Source organism: Gopherus flavomarginatus, chromosome 9 (genome assembly GCF_025201925.1).
Source record: "Gopherus flavomarginatus isolate rGopFla2 chromosome 9, rGopFla2.mat.asm, whole genome shotgun sequence".
Classification (NCBI taxonomy): domain Eukaryota; kingdom Metazoa; phylum Chordata; order Testudines; family Testudinidae; genus Gopherus; species Gopherus flavomarginatus.
Genome location: NC_066625.1, coordinates 79,269,894 through 79,290,082, shown reverse-complemented (window position 1 = coordinate 79,290,082; position 20,189 = coordinate 79,269,894). Strand labels below are relative to the sequence as shown.

The window sequence follows — 20,189 nt, the reverse complement described above, 5'->3', positions numbered from 1 at the left end:
GCTGGATAACCGTACTCAGAGAGTAGTTTTTAATGGTTCCCAATCCTGCTGGAAAGGTATAACAAGTGGGGTTCCGCAGAGGTCTGTTTTGGGACTGGTTCTGTTCAATATCTTCATCAACGATTTAGATGTTGGCATAGAAAGTACGCTTATTAAGTTTGCGGACGATACCAAACTGGGAGGGATTGCAACTGCTTTGGAGGACAGGGTCAAAATTCAAAATGATCTGGACAAATTGGAGAAATGGTCTGAGGTAAACAGGATGAAGTTCAATAAAGATAAATGCAAAGTGCTCCACCTAGGAAGGAACAATCAGTTTCACACATACAGAATGGGAAGAGACTGTCTAGGAAGGAGTATGGCAGAAAGAGATCTAGGGGTCATAGTAGACCACAAGCTTAATATGAGTTAACAGTGTGATACTGTTGCAAAAAAAGCAAACATGATTCTGGGATGCATTAACAGGTGTGTTGTAAACAAGATACGAGAAGTCATTCTTCCGCTTTACTCTGCGCTGGTCAGACCTCAGCTGGAGTATTGTGTCCAGTTCTGGGCACCACATTTCAAGAAAGATGTGGAGAAATTGGAGAGGGTCCAGAGAAGAGCAACAAGAATGATTAAAGGTCTTGAGAACATGACCTATGAAGGAAGGCTGAAGGAATTGGGTTTGTTTAGTTTGGAAAAGAGAAGACTGAGAGGGGACATGATAGCAGCTTGCAGGTATCTAAAAGGGTGTCATCAGAAGGAGGGAGAAACCTTGTTCACCTTAGCCTCCAATGATAGAACAAGAAGCAATGGGCTTAAACTGCAGCAAGGGAGATTTAGGTTGGACATTAGGAAAAAGTTCCTAACTGTCAGGGTAGTTAAACATTGGAATAAACTGCCTAGGGAAGTTGTGGAATCTCCATCTCTGGAGATATTTAAGAGTAGGTTAGATAAATGTCTATCAGGGATGGTCTAGACAATATTTGGTCCTGCCATGAGGGCAGGGGACTGGACTCGATGACCTCTCAAGGTCCCTTCCAGTCCTGGAGTCTATGAGTCTATGAATTATCTGGGAAGCTCTACCATTTTTATGATTTTGTTTTCTATGTCCGGCATCTCTACATTTCTGGCAATTGGCCATCTGCAAAAACAGCTGCCATTTTGTGAGACAGAGCTCTGAGACAGCATGTTACAGAGGAAATGCACCCACATAGCTCTTTCTTGTGGAGACTTTACTTTAGTTCTGTCTTGTTTCCCTTAGCTTAAAATAGGTCATTGAAACTGAAATTACATGGTTGTTCTTTGCATGTGAAAAATGTGACACCAGGCAAGTCACCAGCCTCCTCTGTGCCTCATCTTACCTATTTGTAAAAGTGAGGGGGAGAATACTGATTTTTCTCACTGGGGTATTGTGAGGCCTTAGTAATAAATGCTGTTTGTAAATGCTTTGAGATTTTCCTCTAAAACTCCTGTAGAAGGGTTTGGTGTGATTACGCCACAGCATGCAGCATTTGTGTCACTGTGAAAGCCACTCTTTATTTACCATCCTTTCATTCCTGTTTGCTTTCACAGATAGGAAGTTTGGGTTGAAAGTGCAGAAACTGGAGGCAATTGATGTGACACTGAGCTTGGCAAGGAAAAATCTGACTCACCACCTGAATCTCATCCACTGTCTCTGGGTCCTGCGGGTTTACGCCTCTAGTGGTAAGTGCTCCTTTCCATTTATCATGCCAGTGAGAGTCTGAGCTCCTTCTGCAGTTGCTACAATGCAAGCTAATGGTCCCTCTGGTACAGAGATGTGCACCTATAAGCAAGCCTATTGATAACAGATAGGACCATATGCAACAGCTAACATAGTTCTAGGTATGCTCTCATAGAAAGGTAACTCTTAGAGGGATCTTTCACTGTAAGATTCAGTGAACTTACTCACCCAAAGACTATAGAAGATAGAAAACAGCCATGTAAAAAAAAAACCAAAACAAATATTTAGTCCAGATGATGCAGGATCCTTCCCTTCAATCTATTCTAGATGTCTTAGGCGCTCACATGGCCCCAATACTATCCTCCTCAGAATTATTAATGCATTTATGCTCACAACACCCCTGTGAGTTAGGGAAGTACTATTATCCCCATTGTGCAGAGTGGTAACTAAGGCACTCAGAGACAAATGAGTGATTCAAGGTCACACAGGAAGTCTGTTATGGACTGAACCCTGACCTTCTGAGTCCCTGACTAGAGCCGTACCCACCGAGCCATCCTCCCTCTTATATTCTCTAGTGTTCAGTGATTCAAGAATTGGGATTCCTAGCTCATCCCTCAAAAGACCACTGTGCATTCAGATATTTCCCCAGGGGGAAACGTTTTCTGAGAGGCAGTACAAATTTTCCTTTGCTCACTTTCATCCTGTTGCATCCCTTTGCATCTTCTAACCGCTTCCTCTCCCTCCTGGCTACTTTCCCCCTGCAGATGACTCTAGATGGTTGTCATATTCTCCTCTCCTCTGCTATATACTCACCTCACTGGCTGGCCAAGCTGTACACATCCAGCTTTCCAAATCTTTCCTCCTAAGATTTAACATTACTGGCTGGCAGCCCTTTAGGTCTTGTATTTACACAAGAGCTGGCCTTACGCTATGGGCCCTCTCAGGCAGGCAGCCAGCTCCCAGCGTTCTATCCCTTTGCCTGAGATAAGCAGCATTTGAAAGGGTGAGTGTAATAGAGACAACAGTTGAAATGTGTCTTAATTTGGGTTACAGAGCTGCAGGTTCACCCAGAGCTGCCTCCCACACTGAGCCGCTTTCCACACTCCCTCTGCTCTCATTAAGTGCGCTTGCATCCCAATTCAGAGACATTAGCCCATTGCACCGTGGCCTTTAACCCTTTCCATTAATGTCAGGACGTTAAGCCCTGCAAACACACTCTCTAGTTCATTAAAGTGACCCTAAGCTCCCACTGCAATATATCTAAGCATCTCCATAAGAAGCTGGTGCAAAAATGCAAAAGTTTTGTTCCCAGTCACCACTGCCCCTCAATTTCATAGTCAAAATCTTTCAAAATCTCTCCTGTCAGTGAGTTCCTATGTCCCACCAAGGGCCTGAGGGGAAATTCATTACTGTGCTGTGCCGTGTAGGCCTAATCCTTAGGATCTGCACAACGTCCCCTGGTGAACCCCACCCCAGTGCCTCAGAACGTCCTACCTCCTTCACCCCGTGCAGCACTGGATCTGTTAGTTCAGTGCCACATCTGCACACAGCTGGGACATAGGCGTTGTTCTGATATAGGCCTAGGCTTTTACTGATGGAGGGAGGGAAATTCTCCAGTTCTTCACCACAAGTCATCTAATTGACTGGAGCAGTAGAGAACCCAGGAGCATATAACACCCTGAAGGCTCCTTGGGGGTAGGAGTCTAAGCAGCCAGCCTGGCCTCATTAAGATCTCACTGTAGCTGCTTATTGTCCTGGGTTGCTCCTTTCCCAGCATGGGCTGCCAGCCCTGTGTGCAGCATGCCCCCAATCTGCAGGGAGCGGCATTTAAGCAGCCTTGTACGCTGCACTGTCCCAATGAATAGTTTGCTATTGTGAAAGTAGCCAGTGAGCCTTCCAAGACTCTTCATCAGCAGGATGACTTGGCTGAGACCCGCATAAGCTGATGGGCCCTTTGGCAGCTTTCTGGTCAGTGGGGGACAGTTAGTTACAAAGCAGCCAAAAAACCCAGCCTTGGATAGGCATCCAAGACTCCCGCTGGCTGCTGATGGGGATGTTGATTTCTCATTCTTTCCCCCTGTTAGGACAATAAACTGTCCTTTTTCAAAGCACTTAACTATTTTGGGCTGTATGCCCTCCCTGCTCACCTAGAGAGCCCCCATTATTAGCTTCACGCCCTCGAGCCCCTGCTCTCCCCTCTCCATGTGAGGTTGGAGGTTTGATGATGGACTGTTAGCTTTAAAGCCAAGCAGCCAATTTCTGTGCAGCCCTTTCCCACTTCTTCCTGCAAAAGTTAACAGCATTGCCAAGGGAAGAATTAAAGATAGCAGTGGCTGAGGTGGGGCTCCATCTGCACTCTGGAATACCTCTCCCAAGAGCAGAAAAAAAAACCCGGGGTTAGTGCAGAAAGGAAAGAAATCCTTCTCTCCTATTTCACTCCAAGCCCCTAGGAGATATTCCATGTGCATGGAATTGCCCCTGGAAATTGTGAGTGGATTGGTTGGCCCCATTTAACCCTAACCTGTCTTTAGAGAGTGCAACATCTTCTGCAAATGATGAAGCAACTGTGATCTACCTGAATAAGCACAGGGCTAAGAGTTAGGAGAATGGGGTTCTAGTCTTGAATCTGCCTGTGAGTCATTCTGTGACCTTTGATCTTTATGTGCCTCAGTTCCTGCATCTGTAAAATGGTCAAAGAGACCCATTTGGAAGCCCAGAGAATCTGCTAATAATCCCAGCAGCTCCTCCTCTCTTCACTGCTCCACCTGTAACTCCAGCAACCCAACCTTACTGCTCCAGATCTAAACTCCCTGTCTCTTTTGTTGTCACAGTCTCTGCAGGAACCAAACTGGGCATTAATGGCACCATGGAGCTGCTTTTCAAAGTCATCACTCCTTACACCAAGAAACACTCCAGGACAGTCAGGTAGGCAGCAGCTACAAAGGTCTGTCAGAGTGTAGTTAATATTTCAAATATACAGATGGATGAACAGGTTTAGATCAGAGCTAGAACATGCTGCACTAGTCAGAGCCAGACATGGAGCCAAATGATTCTAAAGTTCTAGGGCTGTCTGGAACTGAGAGGTTGGTGCTACCTGTAAAGAAAATGAAATCAGAACTGACACAACTTCACTTCAAATGTGAAATGAACATGTTTAGAGGTACAAAAACATTCAGCGAATTGCCACTGGGCCCTGGGGATTCCCGGTGCATCACAGTGCCATGCTGGGGAATGGAGTTCAGGTCCCAGCATCACTCCCTAGCTCCCCAGTGTGGTGAGGCATTAGGCGTAAGGTGGAGACAGCCCCTCTCAGCAACTGATGGTAACAAGCCCTTTGTATCACTCTGCAGCAGGGTTCTGCTCCACTTGACGTGAAAGATGCAGTGATTGTCTTAAAGCAGAGCTTTGCCCAGCCGTTCTCAGATGGAGAGTAGTGATTGGCCCAATGTGGGACTTTTAATGGGCTGGGACCCCTGCCACCTCCAATAAAATCCTAATGTCTGGGTCTATTTTTAAGCACATGGCAAATGTTGTTTCAAAGTGACTTTTTTCTATAGAGACTAAACCTGCTCTGCTTCTCCAGCTTGCCACTAAAATTAGCCATGCAGCTGTCTGCTCGGGCCCTGTCCCCAGCCAGTTCTCAGGGTAAGATTTATGAGGCCTGCACGCCTGTAATGGGAAAGGAGTACATGGTTGAGGATAACAAACACCAACGGCTTTGCACCAGCCCAGCCTGCTACAAACAATAGAGAAAGAATGCAGGCTGCTACTATGCATGTCTGTGCAGTGCCCTGCACTCACAGCTCACACAGCCAGGCACACAGTCACGAGCTTGCTCGTGTAATATTCAGTATACAAGTCTGTGCAGTGCCCAGTGTGCACAGTTCACACGGCCATGTGCTTGCTCACATAGTACCCGGTGTACACAACTCGCACACAAAGACACATGCTCAAATACTTGCTTGTTGAACACACGGTGTTCACTCACTCTCACAGGTGCTCAGCCTCCTAACGACTTCAGGCCCTGCCTCCATTCCAGCCCTCCCCCAAGGCCCCACCTCTCCCTGCCTCTTCCCACCCCACCCTTTCCTCCAGGCGTGCCCCGCCCTTGCTCCATCCCCTCACTGCAGCACCTCCTGCATGCCATTGAAAGCAGGAGGCGGGTGGCACTAGGAGGGAGGGGAAGGAGCTGATTGGCAGGACTGCCAGTGGGTGCTGAACACCCACTATTTTTTCCTGTGGTTGCTCCAGCCTCAGAGCACCCATGGAGTCGGAGCCTACGCTCACTCTCACTTGTCTCAGCAAGGGTCATGGATGATAGAGAGGCAGTCAGGAGAGTCTGTGGTGTTTGAGGGAGGGGATGGCCCTTGTGTGGGTGCTGTTAGTTGCCCTGTAGTTGGCAGGTAGGGTGGGTACATGCTGGGCACTAGTTATAGGCCGAAAGGTCTAGAAGGGAGGAAGAGCAGATGGACATGCGTGGTCTTGGAACTCTGATACTTGCCGAACCAACTGGGTCATCAGTTTACCATGCTGAATGAGACCATTGGTCAGTCAGGCCCAGCATACTGTCCCTGTCAAGGGCCAATACCTGGTATTCTAGGAGAAGGTGACAGAACAACCAGCCCAAATCTCACAATAATGCACCTGGCCAATTATACCCTTTTCATGGGGAAGTGATTTGAAGGTGATCAGCTTACACCTTGACTCGTGATGCTGTCATTCTTTAAATACAGTGTAACAATGGCACACATTGCTCCTCGTCCTACATCTGTCAGGTTTTCTGGAATCTGGCTGAATTGCTGGCTTTGCCAGCTGCTTGGTTCTTAAGACCAAGCGGGCCCGACAGATGTACAGCTTCCTGCAGCTGCCTTGTTAGTGAGACTCCATTAACTTCTGCTGTGGCTGCATTTCCAGCCTTCCAACAGTGTGCTAAATACCTGGAGCTGCTTTTCAGCTTCTGTAATCTCCATGGAGCCTGCCTTTGAGCCTGGGAGGAGTGCAGGACATTCTCTGTGGAGTGGTTCTGATACCACTCACTCTGAGAATACTGTCTCCTACTTTCCTAGGCTGTCCGAGCCCCCTCCAAGATTCCTCTCAGGCCTTGCATTGTCTTCAAGACTCAGGTTCACTGGGGAATTGGTTAACATGAAGCTGTGGGACCCAGAATATGTTCACTCCAGAGCGCCTGGGCTCAGATACTGTAGCAATTGGAAGTGATTGATGTGTCAATGCCTATACTTAACTGAGTAGGCAAATTCTCCTCCCTTCCCGTCCCCCGTCCTTCCTCTGGAATTGCTGTCTCTGATTAGAATAGTGTTAGTTATAGTAGCACAATTGTCTAACTCTGCACTTTCTAGCTCAGAATGTGAGTGTAATAGCACTTGAACTCATATCAGTTCAGTATGATAGAGCATGGCTGGTGAATTTTGTACCAGTGAAAGCTGGCCTGGAAACTGAACTCTATTTACCCACTGCACAGATAAGGCACAAGTGAAGGCAATGAAACCTTCCTCCTTTGTCCTCTACCTAGGGCTTCATGGGGAGTTCAGTCTCAATGGCCTTGTTTAGTTACTAGCTCTCTGCTGACAGCTGCTCACAATAATACATACGCGTGGTTTTTGTGAGGAGCATTATGAAGTAGGCTGAGACTTCACTTTAGGAGAAGAAGGGCAAGCTGAGGACCTGCCAATAAACAGTGCATTTCTTTCTGACAGCAATGATTTGAGTTCGTCATCAGCAATACTTTCATCTTGTTTTCCTTTATCCTGCTCACTAATGCTGGTTGGGAACTTTTCCGTCTGTGTTTTTTGATGGAAAACACAGTTTTGATTTTGGCTGAAATTTTGTCATTTTTTCTGTTGGAAAAATCAAACCCAAGCATTTGAGTTTGGTTTGGATTGAGCCTAATCAAAATGTTTCATTCTGAGTCAGTTCCACGTTAATCTGCATCTGCCTGAGCTGCCGTGGTGCCTTGTGGGAATTGTAGTCATCCTATGATGACAGGTGAATGTGGCATCTGGGTCCTGGAAGGAGCAATCCCCATGCTCCAGCCCTCAGCCCTTGTGGTGAGACACAGGTTAACCAGCAGGACCTGAATCAGCAGAAGCCTTTTAGCCTCCCAGGGAGCCAGCCCGGAGCACAGACTTTGAATTACGTTTTAAGAGCAGGGAGATAGGAGTGGCTGAGCATCTCCATGGCTGGACTGGAGACAGATTGCTCTTCTCTAAAGGAAATGCTACTAACTTTGGCATAAACCTGTTTTGGTTTAAATAGTGTGTTTATTCACAGCTTGTTGAAAGGCTTTATTTTCCTTTTGTTCAGAAGAGAGAGAGGCTGCACCTGTTTCCAGCCCATTTGAAGGTTTTGCTCTCACTTCTGTTCCATAGAGAAGCAGAGACTTGGTTTACTGGGCCGTGGGCAGTGCTCCCAGAGACTACTGGCATGGATTTAGAGTCCAACATTGGAACTCCAAAGTGCAAGGAGGGTTGGAGATTCCCTCTTCCCTCAGCTCTAAGGGACTCCTGGGACAATGATGGTCTGAAAATCTCCAGCATCTTTAAATTTAATCAGAAATTGGGGTATGGGCGGGTGTGGGGAAAGAGTGTGAAAATGTTCTGTTTTCTGGTCAGCTGTAGCTAGAAATCTCTGGAGAGGCAGAGGGAGACTAGCTTGCTATGGTAGAGCTAGCTGAGCAAGAGAGCATAGGTTTGTTTTTGGGTTTCTTTCCAGCTTCTGTTTGGAACCTGAAGAGGGACAAAGGGGGTGGCCTGGGCTATTTGGGGAGGTTTTGCTCACTCTCATATTCCAAACAAGCCTCTGATCCTCCCCTTTTCCCTGCCCTTGACATTTTCATTCAGTTTTATAGCTACATGCCACCAGGATTTGCCCTGCTGCTGGGAGGAAGGAACAGCTGGCATCCCCCGGGGGCTGATGTTACCTTTACTTTTTGATCAGCTGCCAGGAATGCATAATGGAAAATACACCCACTCCAGTTACTATGTTCTCTCTCATGGATGTACTCTGATTCTACTAGCTCAGGCAGTAGAAGCACCAAGGTCATTTTAAGAGTCCGGCCTGTAGAGCCCTAGGATCAGAGCTATTTATTAAGCCAACAAAGATGTGGAAACAAGATACATAGTGCTATTTATTTTTCACAGTGGCAAAGCTATGAGTTATTTAGACACAGGCTCTTCCATGCCCCAACTGACCTCTACCAGGGTATATACCAAGTGGCTTTAATTCCCCCTTAGACTGTAACTCATGGACATTGTTGGTCTCAGTTGGGTGTATAAGGTACTTACGTTGTTATGCCATGATTGTGTGGGTCTACCCAAAAGTAACCATATTTGGAAGAAAAGGCAAAACTTTATGAAAAAGTCTTATAGAATTCAACAAACATCTACAGGGTTCTATAAAACTTTGATAAGGCTCCACTGAATTTAAGTGAAACTGAAGCCCTTTCAACAGACTTTCTTATCCATCTTGTAGTGTTCTATGACAGAGATAATTCTCTGTTAAATTTTATAGGATTTTTTAAACCCTGAAGAGTGGTTCTCATTTTCTGTAAAAATTACGTGGGCTTCTTCCATGGTGGAAGGACTAGTGTCCTAGCAAACAGTAAAAGATGATGCCAAATGTACCTAAGTAGCCCAGTCTCTTAGGAAGACGTGAGACTGAAAGAGACAGGGTGGAGTTTATTGAAGGGGAAAACAGCACCGCAGAGGTATCTTAGGCCATGAGGGGGCAGTTGCATAGTGGTCAGCCCTGCCAAAGCTAATTCAGTTGAACATTTGATTTATACAAATTCTTTGAGTAGTATTTGACCATTGCTATTTTTGCCAGCTCTTGTGATTTTTAGCTCCTGTAAACATGTTTCTGAGAATTTCACCTTCTGTTTGTTTTTTTGGTCTTTTTTTTTAAATGAAAGCATCCAGCCCTCATGATTGCTGAGGAAGGCTTGAAAATGTGATGCCTCCCCCCAAGAAAGCTCAAAAATCAGAAGACAAATTTAAAAAAAAAACTAAAAAAAATCTTAAGACTCTTTGGGGGTTAACACCTGGTTTTTGAAAGCTTGGGGTTGGCAATACTGTGGTGCCAGAAAGTAACTCATGTCAGAATGTGAGAGAAGTGGAAAACCTTCACTGGAGCTTTGTAGCCAGAACTTCTTAAGAGTATGATGGGTTGGATCACTGAACGCCCCCCTGGGAGCTGCCACCTGATGTGCCAAAACTACTACTACCTCTGCCTTCCCTTCCAGCTCCAGCACCCTGTGTTGCTGAGCCAGACACTCCTGTCTGCTCCAGCAAAGACCCAGGGTCTGAATTACTTGCCCCAAAGCCGCAGGTTTACCTGAAAGCAGCTCACAGAAGTGTTCATGTCTTAAACACTCAGGGTATGTCTACATCTACAATTTTGCAGCGCTGGTTGTTACAGCTGTATTAGTACAGCTGTATAGGGCCAGCGCTGCAGAGTGACCACACTTACAGCAACCAGCGCTGCAAGTGGTGTTAGATGTGGCCACACTGCAGCGCTGTTGGGCGGCTTCAAGGGGGGTTCGGGGAACGCGAGAGCAAACCGCAGGGAAGGAGACCTGCTTGCACGGGGGTTCGGGGAACGCGAGAGCAAACCGGGGAAGGAGACCTGCTTCCCCGCGGTTTGCTCTTGCGTTCCCCGAACCCCCCTGAAAACCACAGGGAAGGAGACCTGCTTCCCCGCGGTTTGCTCTCGCGTTCCCCGAACCCCCCTGCAAACCGCAGGGAAGGAGACCTGCTTGCACGGGGGTTCGGGGAACGCGAGAGCAAACCGGGGAAGGAGACCTGCTTGCACGGGGGTTCGGGGAACGCGAGAGCAAACCGGGGAAGGAGACCTGCTTCCCCGCGGTTTGCTCTCGCGTTCCCCGAACCCCCCTGCAAACCGCAGGGAAGGAGACCTGCTTGCTCCGGGGTTCGGGGAACGTGAGAGCAAACCGGGGAAGGAGACCTGCTTGATTACCAGAGAGGCTTCCTCAAGTATGCTGCGATACCTGCTTATTCCACGGAGGTCAAGAAAAGCGCTGGTAAGTGTGTACACTTGATTACCAGCGCTGGATCACCAGCGCTGGATCCTCTACACCCGAGACAAAACGGGAGTACGGCCAGCGCTGCAAACAGGGAGTTGCAGCGCTGGTGATGCCCTGCAGATGTGTACACCTCCTAAGTTGCAGCGCTGTAACCCCCTCACCAGCGCTGCAACTTTGTGATGTAGACAAGCCCTCAGATACCCAGCTCCCAATGGAGTCTAAACCCAAATAAATCCGTTTTACCCTGCATAAGCTTTATACAGGGTAAACTCAAAAATTGATCACCCTCTATAACACTGATAGAGAGATATGCACAGCTATTTGCTCCCCCAGGTATTAATACATACTCTGAGTTAATTAATAAATAAAAAGTGATTTGATTAAATACAGAAAGTAGGATTTAAGTGGTTCCAAGTAGTAACAGATAGAACAAAGTAAGTCACCAAGCAAAATAAAATAAAATGTGCAAATCTATGTCTAATCAAACTGAATACAGATAAGATTGTCACCAGTTCCAGAATGCTCCCTTTTACAGACTGATCTTTTAGCCTGGATCCAGCAATCAATCACTCACACCCCTTGCACACAGTCCTTTGTTCCAGTTTCTTTCAAGTATCCTGGGGGGTGGAGAGGCTCTCTTTAGCCAGCTGAAGACCAAATGGAGGGGTCTCCCATGGGCTTAGATAGACTTTCTTTTTGTGGGTGGAAACCCCCTCCCCTCTCCTATGCAAAGTCCAGCTCCAAGATGGAGTTCTGAAGTCACATGTTCATGTATGACTGAGTTCCTTACCAGCCAAGCCACATTCCTGGGAAAGCCCAGATGTGTATTGGTGTCTCCAAGTTCATTGTTGGCTTAAGTGTTTCTGGGTTGGGCACTTACTGAGAATAAACTTTTCTCAGGAACCTGGCCAACTGCTTCACTACAGCCTACTTAGAATCAAACAAGTATGCAGCCAATATTCATAACTTCAAATATAAAAATGATAAATGCATACAAATAGGATTAATAGATCCAATAGATCATAACCTTTACAGAGATATGTTACATAGCATATGTAGTATAAAACACATTCTAGTTATGTTATATATATATATATACACATTCATATGCATATTTCCATAAAGCCTTATGGGAAGTACCATCACAAAGAGAACTGATTCAGTCACTTCTCGAGTCATGGAAATCAGATTCTCAGGTGATTTGAATAGTTTGGTAAACTGGTTGCAAGTAAACAATATGCTTTTTAATAGGCTAAATGTAAATGTATGCATCTAGGAAAAAAGAATGTAGGCCATAGTTACAGGATTGGGCTCTCTGCTGGGAAGCAGTAACTGAAAAAGATTTGGGGGTCATGAAAAATATTTGGGGGTCATGATGGATAATCAGCTGAAGCATGAACTCCCAATGTGATGCTGTGGCCAAAAGAGTGAATGTGAACCTGGGATGCATAAACAGGGAATTCTTTCTACTCTTACTTGAGGTTATTTTACCTCTATATTGTGCATAGGTGTGACTGCTGCTGGAATACTGTGTCCAACTGTGGTGCCCACAATTCAAAAAGGATGTTGATAAATTGGAGAGGGTTCAGAGAAGAGTCATGAGAATGACTGAAGGATTAGAAAACATGCCTGATAGCAATAGACTCAAAGAGCTCAACCTATTTATGTTAATAAAGGGCAGATTAAGGGGTAACTTGATTAGTCTATAAGTATCCAGCTGAGTAACAAATAATTAATAATGGGCTTTTCAGTCTAGCAGAGGAATGCATAAGATGATCCAATAGCAGGAAGCTGAAGCTACCCAAATTCAGGCTGTAAATAAGATGTAAATTTTTAACAGTGAGGGTAATTAATCATTGGAACAACTTACGAAGGGTTATGGTGGTTTCTTGATCACTGACAACAGTTAAATGAAGATTGAATGTTTTTCTAAAAGTTACGCTCTAGGACTTATTCTGGGGAAGTTCTATGGCCTGTGTTATACAGGATGTCAGACTAGGTCATCACAAAGGTCCTTGCTGGTCTTGGAATCTATGAAATATCAAGCTGAACAGAAATTAATGCCTGCAAGTCACTCTGTTGGGTTTGGGTTCAGTGATCCCACATGTGTGACTGGCCATCCAAGAATGTCACAGTGGGATTAAAACACATGAAGTGCTGAGACATAGAAGTGCAAGCACTGATGGTGGCTTCACAATAGTCTTGAAATAGACACAGAACAGTACTTTTCTATAAGAGAGATTTTGCTTGCACACATCACAGTGACTTTGGTTTTTCCTTCTCCTGCTCCAAGCAGCCTCCCACATCCCTTCTCAAAGCATGTTTCTTAAGACAAGATAAAGGGATGATGTTGCATTCTCCTGAAGGATGACCTGGTTAAAAAGTGATCGGGTGCCTACTGTAATAAGTAAAGGAGACATCACAGTGGCTTCAGATCAATGTCCACTTTGGATATAAGGAGAAAAGATATGGGTCATTCAGGTAGAGCAGAGAGGGTTGACTACAGTATTGGAATTATTCCCGAGCTCTTGGGCAAAACTTTTGTTACAACTAGCGAAATGATACATGAAAGGCACCCAACCATTGGAGGAGACACTTTGGCCACTGTAATAGGGCTGGCTGCCACGCAAGTGCCCCCTCTATTCGGCTTAGCACTTGACCTAGTGAAGGCAGTTTGAGCTCCCCATCTTTAACTCTGCTAATCATAGGAGCTATGTTCTACCACTGGTTGACACCTGTGTACATTTGTAGCACACTCCATTTCCCAGTTGTTCTGAAATTCCAGTGCTCTGGTTGAACAGAAGTGGGAAGCACATGTCTGCCCCACCTCTCTCTGCCCACCACCAGCCAATATTTTGAGCATGAGAAATGAACTCAGCACGCCGACATACCGATTAGTTCCTCGGCAACCTGACACAGCTGCTGCCATGACTGATGTGTTGTGAGGAATAGCCAGCTGACAGCTTTATGCATGTGTTTTATCTGGCAATGGGTTTTGATAGGAGTTTGGAGGCGAATCATCCTTAATTCCTCTTGTTGGTCTGTGATTTCTTGTTAATCATGTTGAGCTGTTTGGGTATTTAATTGGAGGATAACACATAATTCTGCTGGAATGTGATCAGAATTAATCATTGGTTAATTCCCACTTATTTGAAAGTTGCTATTTGGCTACTTGGCCCCTGTTGAAAACTCAGAGGAAGGGCTGAAATATGTCTCCTGGACTATGTCACTGGCAGAATTACATGCTTTCTTTCCAGGTCTGATTGAAATGGGATTTAGTCTAGAACATCCTACTAAATAAACTGGTAGATATTGTTTGGATGGATACAGATGGAGGATGTCAACAGAAGATGGAAAAATGGTCCATTCAAGATTCTCCTTTATACCAAGTGGCTATTCATTTTGGTTAATATCTTAGATGACATGGAACAGAGATGAGTACATCATTGGGATAAGTAAATAAAATACAGCATTTGAATGTAATGTAATGAGTCCTTGTAATAGGACAAATGAGGTCTGAGCCAGAGGAGACTTTGTTTATGCAGTTCCTCATCCCAGGTTCTCCTTGTACAGTCTACATTGCTTCCCTGAATAACCTGCTTTAATAATAAGTAATAACATTTTATTTAATATCAGTGCTAGCTCAGAAATAGAAATGCTTTGCAAATATAGTTACACAGAAAAATTATCTGTTATTGGCCATGTACTGTTACTAACAGAAGGAGAGAGAAATTGAAAAATTAAGAGGCAGAGTCAAGGGAGAAAAGAGATTCTTTCTGATGAGATTTGAAAATAGATGGAGAGTCAATGAGGCTGAGAAAAATAGTGCACAGGAAAGTTGTTCCAGATGGCAGGAGCAAATGAATTCGTACAGAAAGCCTGGTGCCATCTATTGGTAGCCACAAGTGTTTTGCAATTACCACAGTTAAAAAGCTCTGAAAAAAACATTGTGTACAATATTTGACAAACATAGAAATCCATTTCCACATTTAACTTAATTTCTATAAAAACGGATGGGAAAGAACAAGTTGACTAGCTTCATTAATAGTATTATTCCAGAGGAGAGAAGCTCATTGTTGATTTTGCTCACAGAGATCAATGGCCATTTCATTTCTATTCCAGAAATGGAATGGTTGGGGTTAGAAAGACCTGATGCTTCCTAGTCAAGTGATTTCTTTGCTTTCCCATTATATTGTCCCCTTTGCTGGCCTATTGGGTTATGTTTGAAAAAATGGCATCAGGACAAGGTCTTGCTATTCCCCATGTCTTGACTTTCACACCCAATGGTTATAGCTGTTGTAATTCCCAGTTGACCTTGCATGATGTCTTTTGAGGCATGTCTTCCATCCAACCCAGACATTATTTGCCCAGTCTAATGAGATATTCAACTCTATTTCATATAGTATCTTTCATGCAAGCTGAATACCGGGGTGCTTCCCAGAGTTAGATAATACGTAAGGAATAGGTGATGTACTAATTATCAGAAGGATGAGGGATCAGGAGGTACTTCATAGTAAAAGGAGAAAAGAGCCTCTGAATAATTTCTGAAAATAGATGGATTGTGGATGAGGTGGAGCAGTGGAGGAGATGGCTCTCCCATTGTAAGAAGTGGAAGTCAAGAGTCTGGTGTCAGTTGAGAAAGGATAGTTGTATGGTTACAGCACTGGTTTGGGATGTGGAAGGGGTAGGCTCAGTTCCTGATTGTACCACAAATTTGCAGTGTGACCTTGGACAAATCACATGGAGCCAGGGGCTCAGCACACACAAATGGGGCCTGGTTTCCAAAATATCTTAGAGCCCATTTTGGAACCAAAATAAGGGCATGATTTTCAAAAGAGCCCCCAGCAGTCTGATGTGTTGAGTTCTTTTGAAAATTGGACCCTTAGTTCCTCTGAGTGTCAGTCTTCCTTTTTACACTTGAGGTAATGATGCTTCCTACCCCACAGGGGTGCAGTGAGGAAAAATCCTTTAACATTTGAGGCTCTCAGATATTATGGTGTGGGGAGAGGAGGCATCTGAGCAGGTAGAGACAGGGATGATCCATGTGGCAGTCAGTAGAAATCTATGAACGGCTGCTGCTTTATGCACAGGAAGGGCATCTTTTCAAGTGGATTGTGGAAGGAGCAAGTGAGGGAAGGGTGATGTGCTCACACTACCTTGTATGTGTATGAGAAGGGGGTCAACAGCAAAGCTCCAGGAAAGCAGAAATATTGATTAGCAAGAGTTGTATGGAAAGCCAGACTGTCGACTAGCTATAGCTGCTGCGGCACTTACACCAAAGGAAACCATAGGCTGTCAGATCTTTGTTTTGTTTATAACCTAACTGAGCAAACCCCCCTCCACCCCGCCCCATCCCCAGGGGGTTGTGATGGATGGAGGAAGTTTCTATGTGAACCCTATCTGAATTCTCGCCACTGAGGAGATAAGCAAGCATTCTCCCTGCCTGTTTGCTTGGTTCCATTCCCATGTGTCAACGAGAGAAAGGAAGAATCCTCCTCGGAGAGTGCTGAGCTATATGATGACATGTGTTTCCTGATAAGGGGCAGGAAAAGCGTGAGCAGATAAAACTCAGACCACACACTTGGATGTCAGCACATCCATGTTGGTCCAGTAATCTGCTCCCAGGGTAGAGATATTGATTGTATGTATTTTGGATTTTTATTGGTATGACACCAAAGTGTGTCAGGTGCTTCACAGAGCAAAGGAAAGCATAGTCCCTGCCACAAAGAGCTTACAATCCGAATACAGATAAGGGTATCAACACATGATAGGGTGAGGAGGATCAGAGGGAATAGTTATAGCAGTAAGATCCCACAGTTATTCGATTAAGGCGGATCCTTTTTACACTAGGAAATGTTCCTAAAGAACTTCCCAGTGCTGCTATGTCTGTTCAGCCCTGCCTGGCAGAGCAAGTGTGACTAGGACTTCAGCTGCCACTACCAGTTTCAAACACTGTATTGTTTTGTACACAAACAGTAATGTGACACTGTGTCAAAGTCCTCAGCAGCAGCCCATTTACACTAGGAATCCTCATGCTGTTGGCGTTGGTGGAGCTGAACAAGGGTTAGCAACGGTGGGTACTTATGAGAGCATTTCTCTGGTGCAGATATGCTCTTTGGTTTCGTGTATACAGTGGACTAATAAGTATGACTGGCTCACTTCTGGAAGCCATGACTAAAGAATAGTCCCCAGCACTCAGTGGTTGACCTGAGGCCCGGCTCCCAACATTGTTTGCATAGTTAGTCTGTTGACTGGGGATGGGAAGGGAGTGTTGAATAAAAAAGCAGCTTAAACATAGTAATGTTCAGCCCAAGTCTACGTGAAATGTGGTAAGGTGTGTGAAGAAGAGGGTTTTCTGATGGGTGCTGCTGCAGACACAGCACGAGTCCATAGCTTGATAATGCTGTCAGTGCTCTTCTTAGCAACATTACCTGCAGGGCAACACTCAGGATGGCAGCTACAAGAACAAAACATGTAAATAACCCCTGAGCTGTGTGGCCCTAGGCTGTGTTCAGAGAAGTGGACTGGAACACATGGAGGAGAACCTGAAAACTTTGAGGAAGTGGCTGGTGAGGAAGACCAGTTCTTCACTGACTCCAAATATGGCAGAGGCAGCAACTTTGGCAATGAAGCCTCCCTCTATTCTTGAAGTGTAAACCCTGAAACTGTCATGGCTCAGAGATTGGGCTTTACAGCAGGCTGCAGCAATAGCTGGGCCATTTAGGAAGTCAGATAAAATCATCAGATGATTTTGGCTTATGCACGGAGCTTTCCCCTCCTGTTAAATGGAACAATGTTGTTTGGACTTTGCGCAGGCCATATGACATGCACTTCAATAACATGACAATGCCAGCTGGGTTCACCTCCCACTATCTTGTTGGGAGTGGTGGTCTGCTGATTTTGTGTGTGTGGGAAGTTGTTTAAAATCACACTTTCAAGTCTGCAGTCATGCCAACTTTCGCTGCTTTCCAAATTGTTCTGTGCAGAAAAACAAGGGCACATGGTTGAACCAGCCTGATAACATTTAGATTTTGACTGAGCTCCTATTAGCTCGATCGATTTATTTTTATATCTGCAGCTAGACCCTGCCACCATGGGCTGTTATCTAGCTTGTTCTTACATACTGACCAGAGTTTGAGTGGGGTGGTTGGGAGCTCTCCAAGAAAAAAAAATATATATATATATACACACAATTCATAAGTTATAACTTACTTAGGTTTCTGCAAATATTGGTCAAAAATGTCCCCTCAGTTATGCCACTGTGACCCCACTAATCTCAAGTGGCAACTGTGCAGTGTAACCAAGATGAGAGCTTGGCTTGATATTTGCTGAGTTCTGAATTAATAATTTTCCTTCTAAATCTCCCATCCAAATACAGTACTGATCAGGCCTGGTTCTATGTAGCTGTTGAGATCTGACCCGACAGCTGATTCCCAGAGAGTTGTACTGGCATACCTGAGAAGAATTGGACTCATTTTGATTAATTCAGGAAGTGGCTTTGGTGAGTTAATAGGAAGCACTCTTCTCTCTGATTGCAGGACTAACTGTCCCATTGTGGTGCTAGAGAAATACCAGATTTGTTTGTGCAGGACACCTGCCTGCATCATCCCGACTGGCGTCTTCACTGACCCAGTCTTCATTCTCCCAAGTGATGATGAATTTCTTAGGGCATCTGTTCCACTGCCTCTGCGCTTACTATTAAAACCTCTTTCCCAGACTTCAAGTCCAATAGATCCCAAACTGAGGTCTCTGCATCCCTCAACAGCGGTCTGCAGAGAACAGAGAGGTGGCATCTAATTTTTTTACACCTGCTAAATTGAATTAAAAGGAGCTTAAAACGGTTTCCTAACATTCCTTTTCCCATGTAAGCATCTGCTGTTGATGCCAAAAGGACTTTATATGTTTCAAATGGGAGGAGAGGGGTCAGGATGAAAGGCGAGGTGCCCGTGGGGCTAACTATCTGTTCAGATTTGGCTCATGCTCTGAAGAAGTATGAACTACTCCCCCCCCCCCCGATCTAGAGTGATATATTTCTTTCATGTTCATACTCTGCACTAACACTTTGAAGAGCCAGCTTTCAGCAAGGTGCATGGAGAAATGAGCAGGTAGATTCAATTGCCAAGAAAAATAGACTCTGCTTTATATTGGAGATGTGTTTCCATCCATGCCTGTGATGGGGCTGTCTCCCCACTTCTCTGCCCTGCAGCTAAAAGTGATTCCCTGCCTGGTGGCCAAAATAGCTGTTAGCGCATACTGCATGATGTTGTCTGAGACCCTCCTATACAACATAGGCATCATTTTATCTTGGGGGCCAAAAGGGAGTCTCCCTCTTGCTGAGACACTATAGACCAGATGTTTAAAGGCAGTTAGGCCCCTCAGGGGCATAGGAGTTTTTGAAAATCCCACTAGGCACTCATCTGCATTTTTTGGCACCTAAATAACTTTGGTGCCCAAAATGCATCTGTAAAATAGAAATATTTAGCATTTCTCTACCACCTTCATCCACTGATCTCAATCTGTGATTTATCAACACTAAATAATTAAGTTTATAGCATCGCCCTAGTGGGGCAGGCACGTACACATAGGGAAGTACAATAGAAATTCTTGATCTGCCTCAGGCTACACATTAAGGCAGTGGCAAAGTCAGGGGTGGAGGGTTGGGACTGACAATTTCCACAAATTTTCCTCCCCATTTTTGTTGAAATTTAATTTAGATGAAAACTTTCCAACCAGCTTTAATATCAGCCCACATTCAATATCAGTGTATATAACATGTATAAATTGCATAATCCTCATCTAAAATGGGGATAATATTACTTACCTCCTTTTGTGCAGGGTTTTGATATATACAGATGAAAAGCACTGTACTGTTACTAATCTTTCCAATTACTCCCTAATGCAAATGTGTGTGCACTGGTCATAATGATGTTTCCTGCATTGTTACCAGCTGCAGGCAGTGCATGTGCCCTACTTGCAGTTAAACAGTGATTTGGAGGCTTTTACGGAGTCACAATGCGGCTCTAATGCCCCAGTCGGACCTGCACAGTTGGACCCCAGTGCCCGCAAATTCAGGGTTGAAGTGTGTAAACTGGAGGATTGAATCACGTGGAATTACTACTTGTTTGCACACATTTCTTCATGCAGTACAGGGAAAGTGATTCCGAGTATGTCTATAATGCAATTAAAAACCTGTGGCCAGCTGGCTTGGGTTGTGGGGCTGTTTTTGTCAGGTAGATGTTTGGGCTCAGGCTGGAGCCAGGGCTCTAGGATCCTGAGCAGTGGAAGGGTCCCAGAGCTCAGGCTGCAGCCTGAGCATGAAGGTGTACTATACTGCAATTAAACAGCCCATTAGCCCAAGTCACCTGGCACTGGTCAGCTGTGGGCTTTTAATTGCAGTACAGTAGAACCTCAGGATTATGAATACCAGAATTACAAACTGAGCAG

At 45.0% G+C, this 20,189-nt stretch overlaps 1 protein-coding gene across 2 annotated transcripts in view; it reads left to right on the top strand.

The window, feature by feature from the left end:
• AGBL1 (AGBL carboxypeptidase 1) overlaps positions 1-20,189 on the top strand; it is a 385,324-nt gene that overhangs the window by 27,906 nt on the left and 337,229 nt on the right. For both annotated transcript variants that reach the window (XM_050967394.1, XM_050967395.1), the window contains exons 4-5: positions 1,558-1,689; positions 4,519-4,612. In XM_050967394.1, the coding sequence (XP_050823351.1) occupies positions 1,558-1,689; positions 4,519-4,612 (226 nt within the window). The remainder of the gene's footprint in view (positions 1-1,557; positions 1,690-4,518; positions 4,613-20,189) is intronic.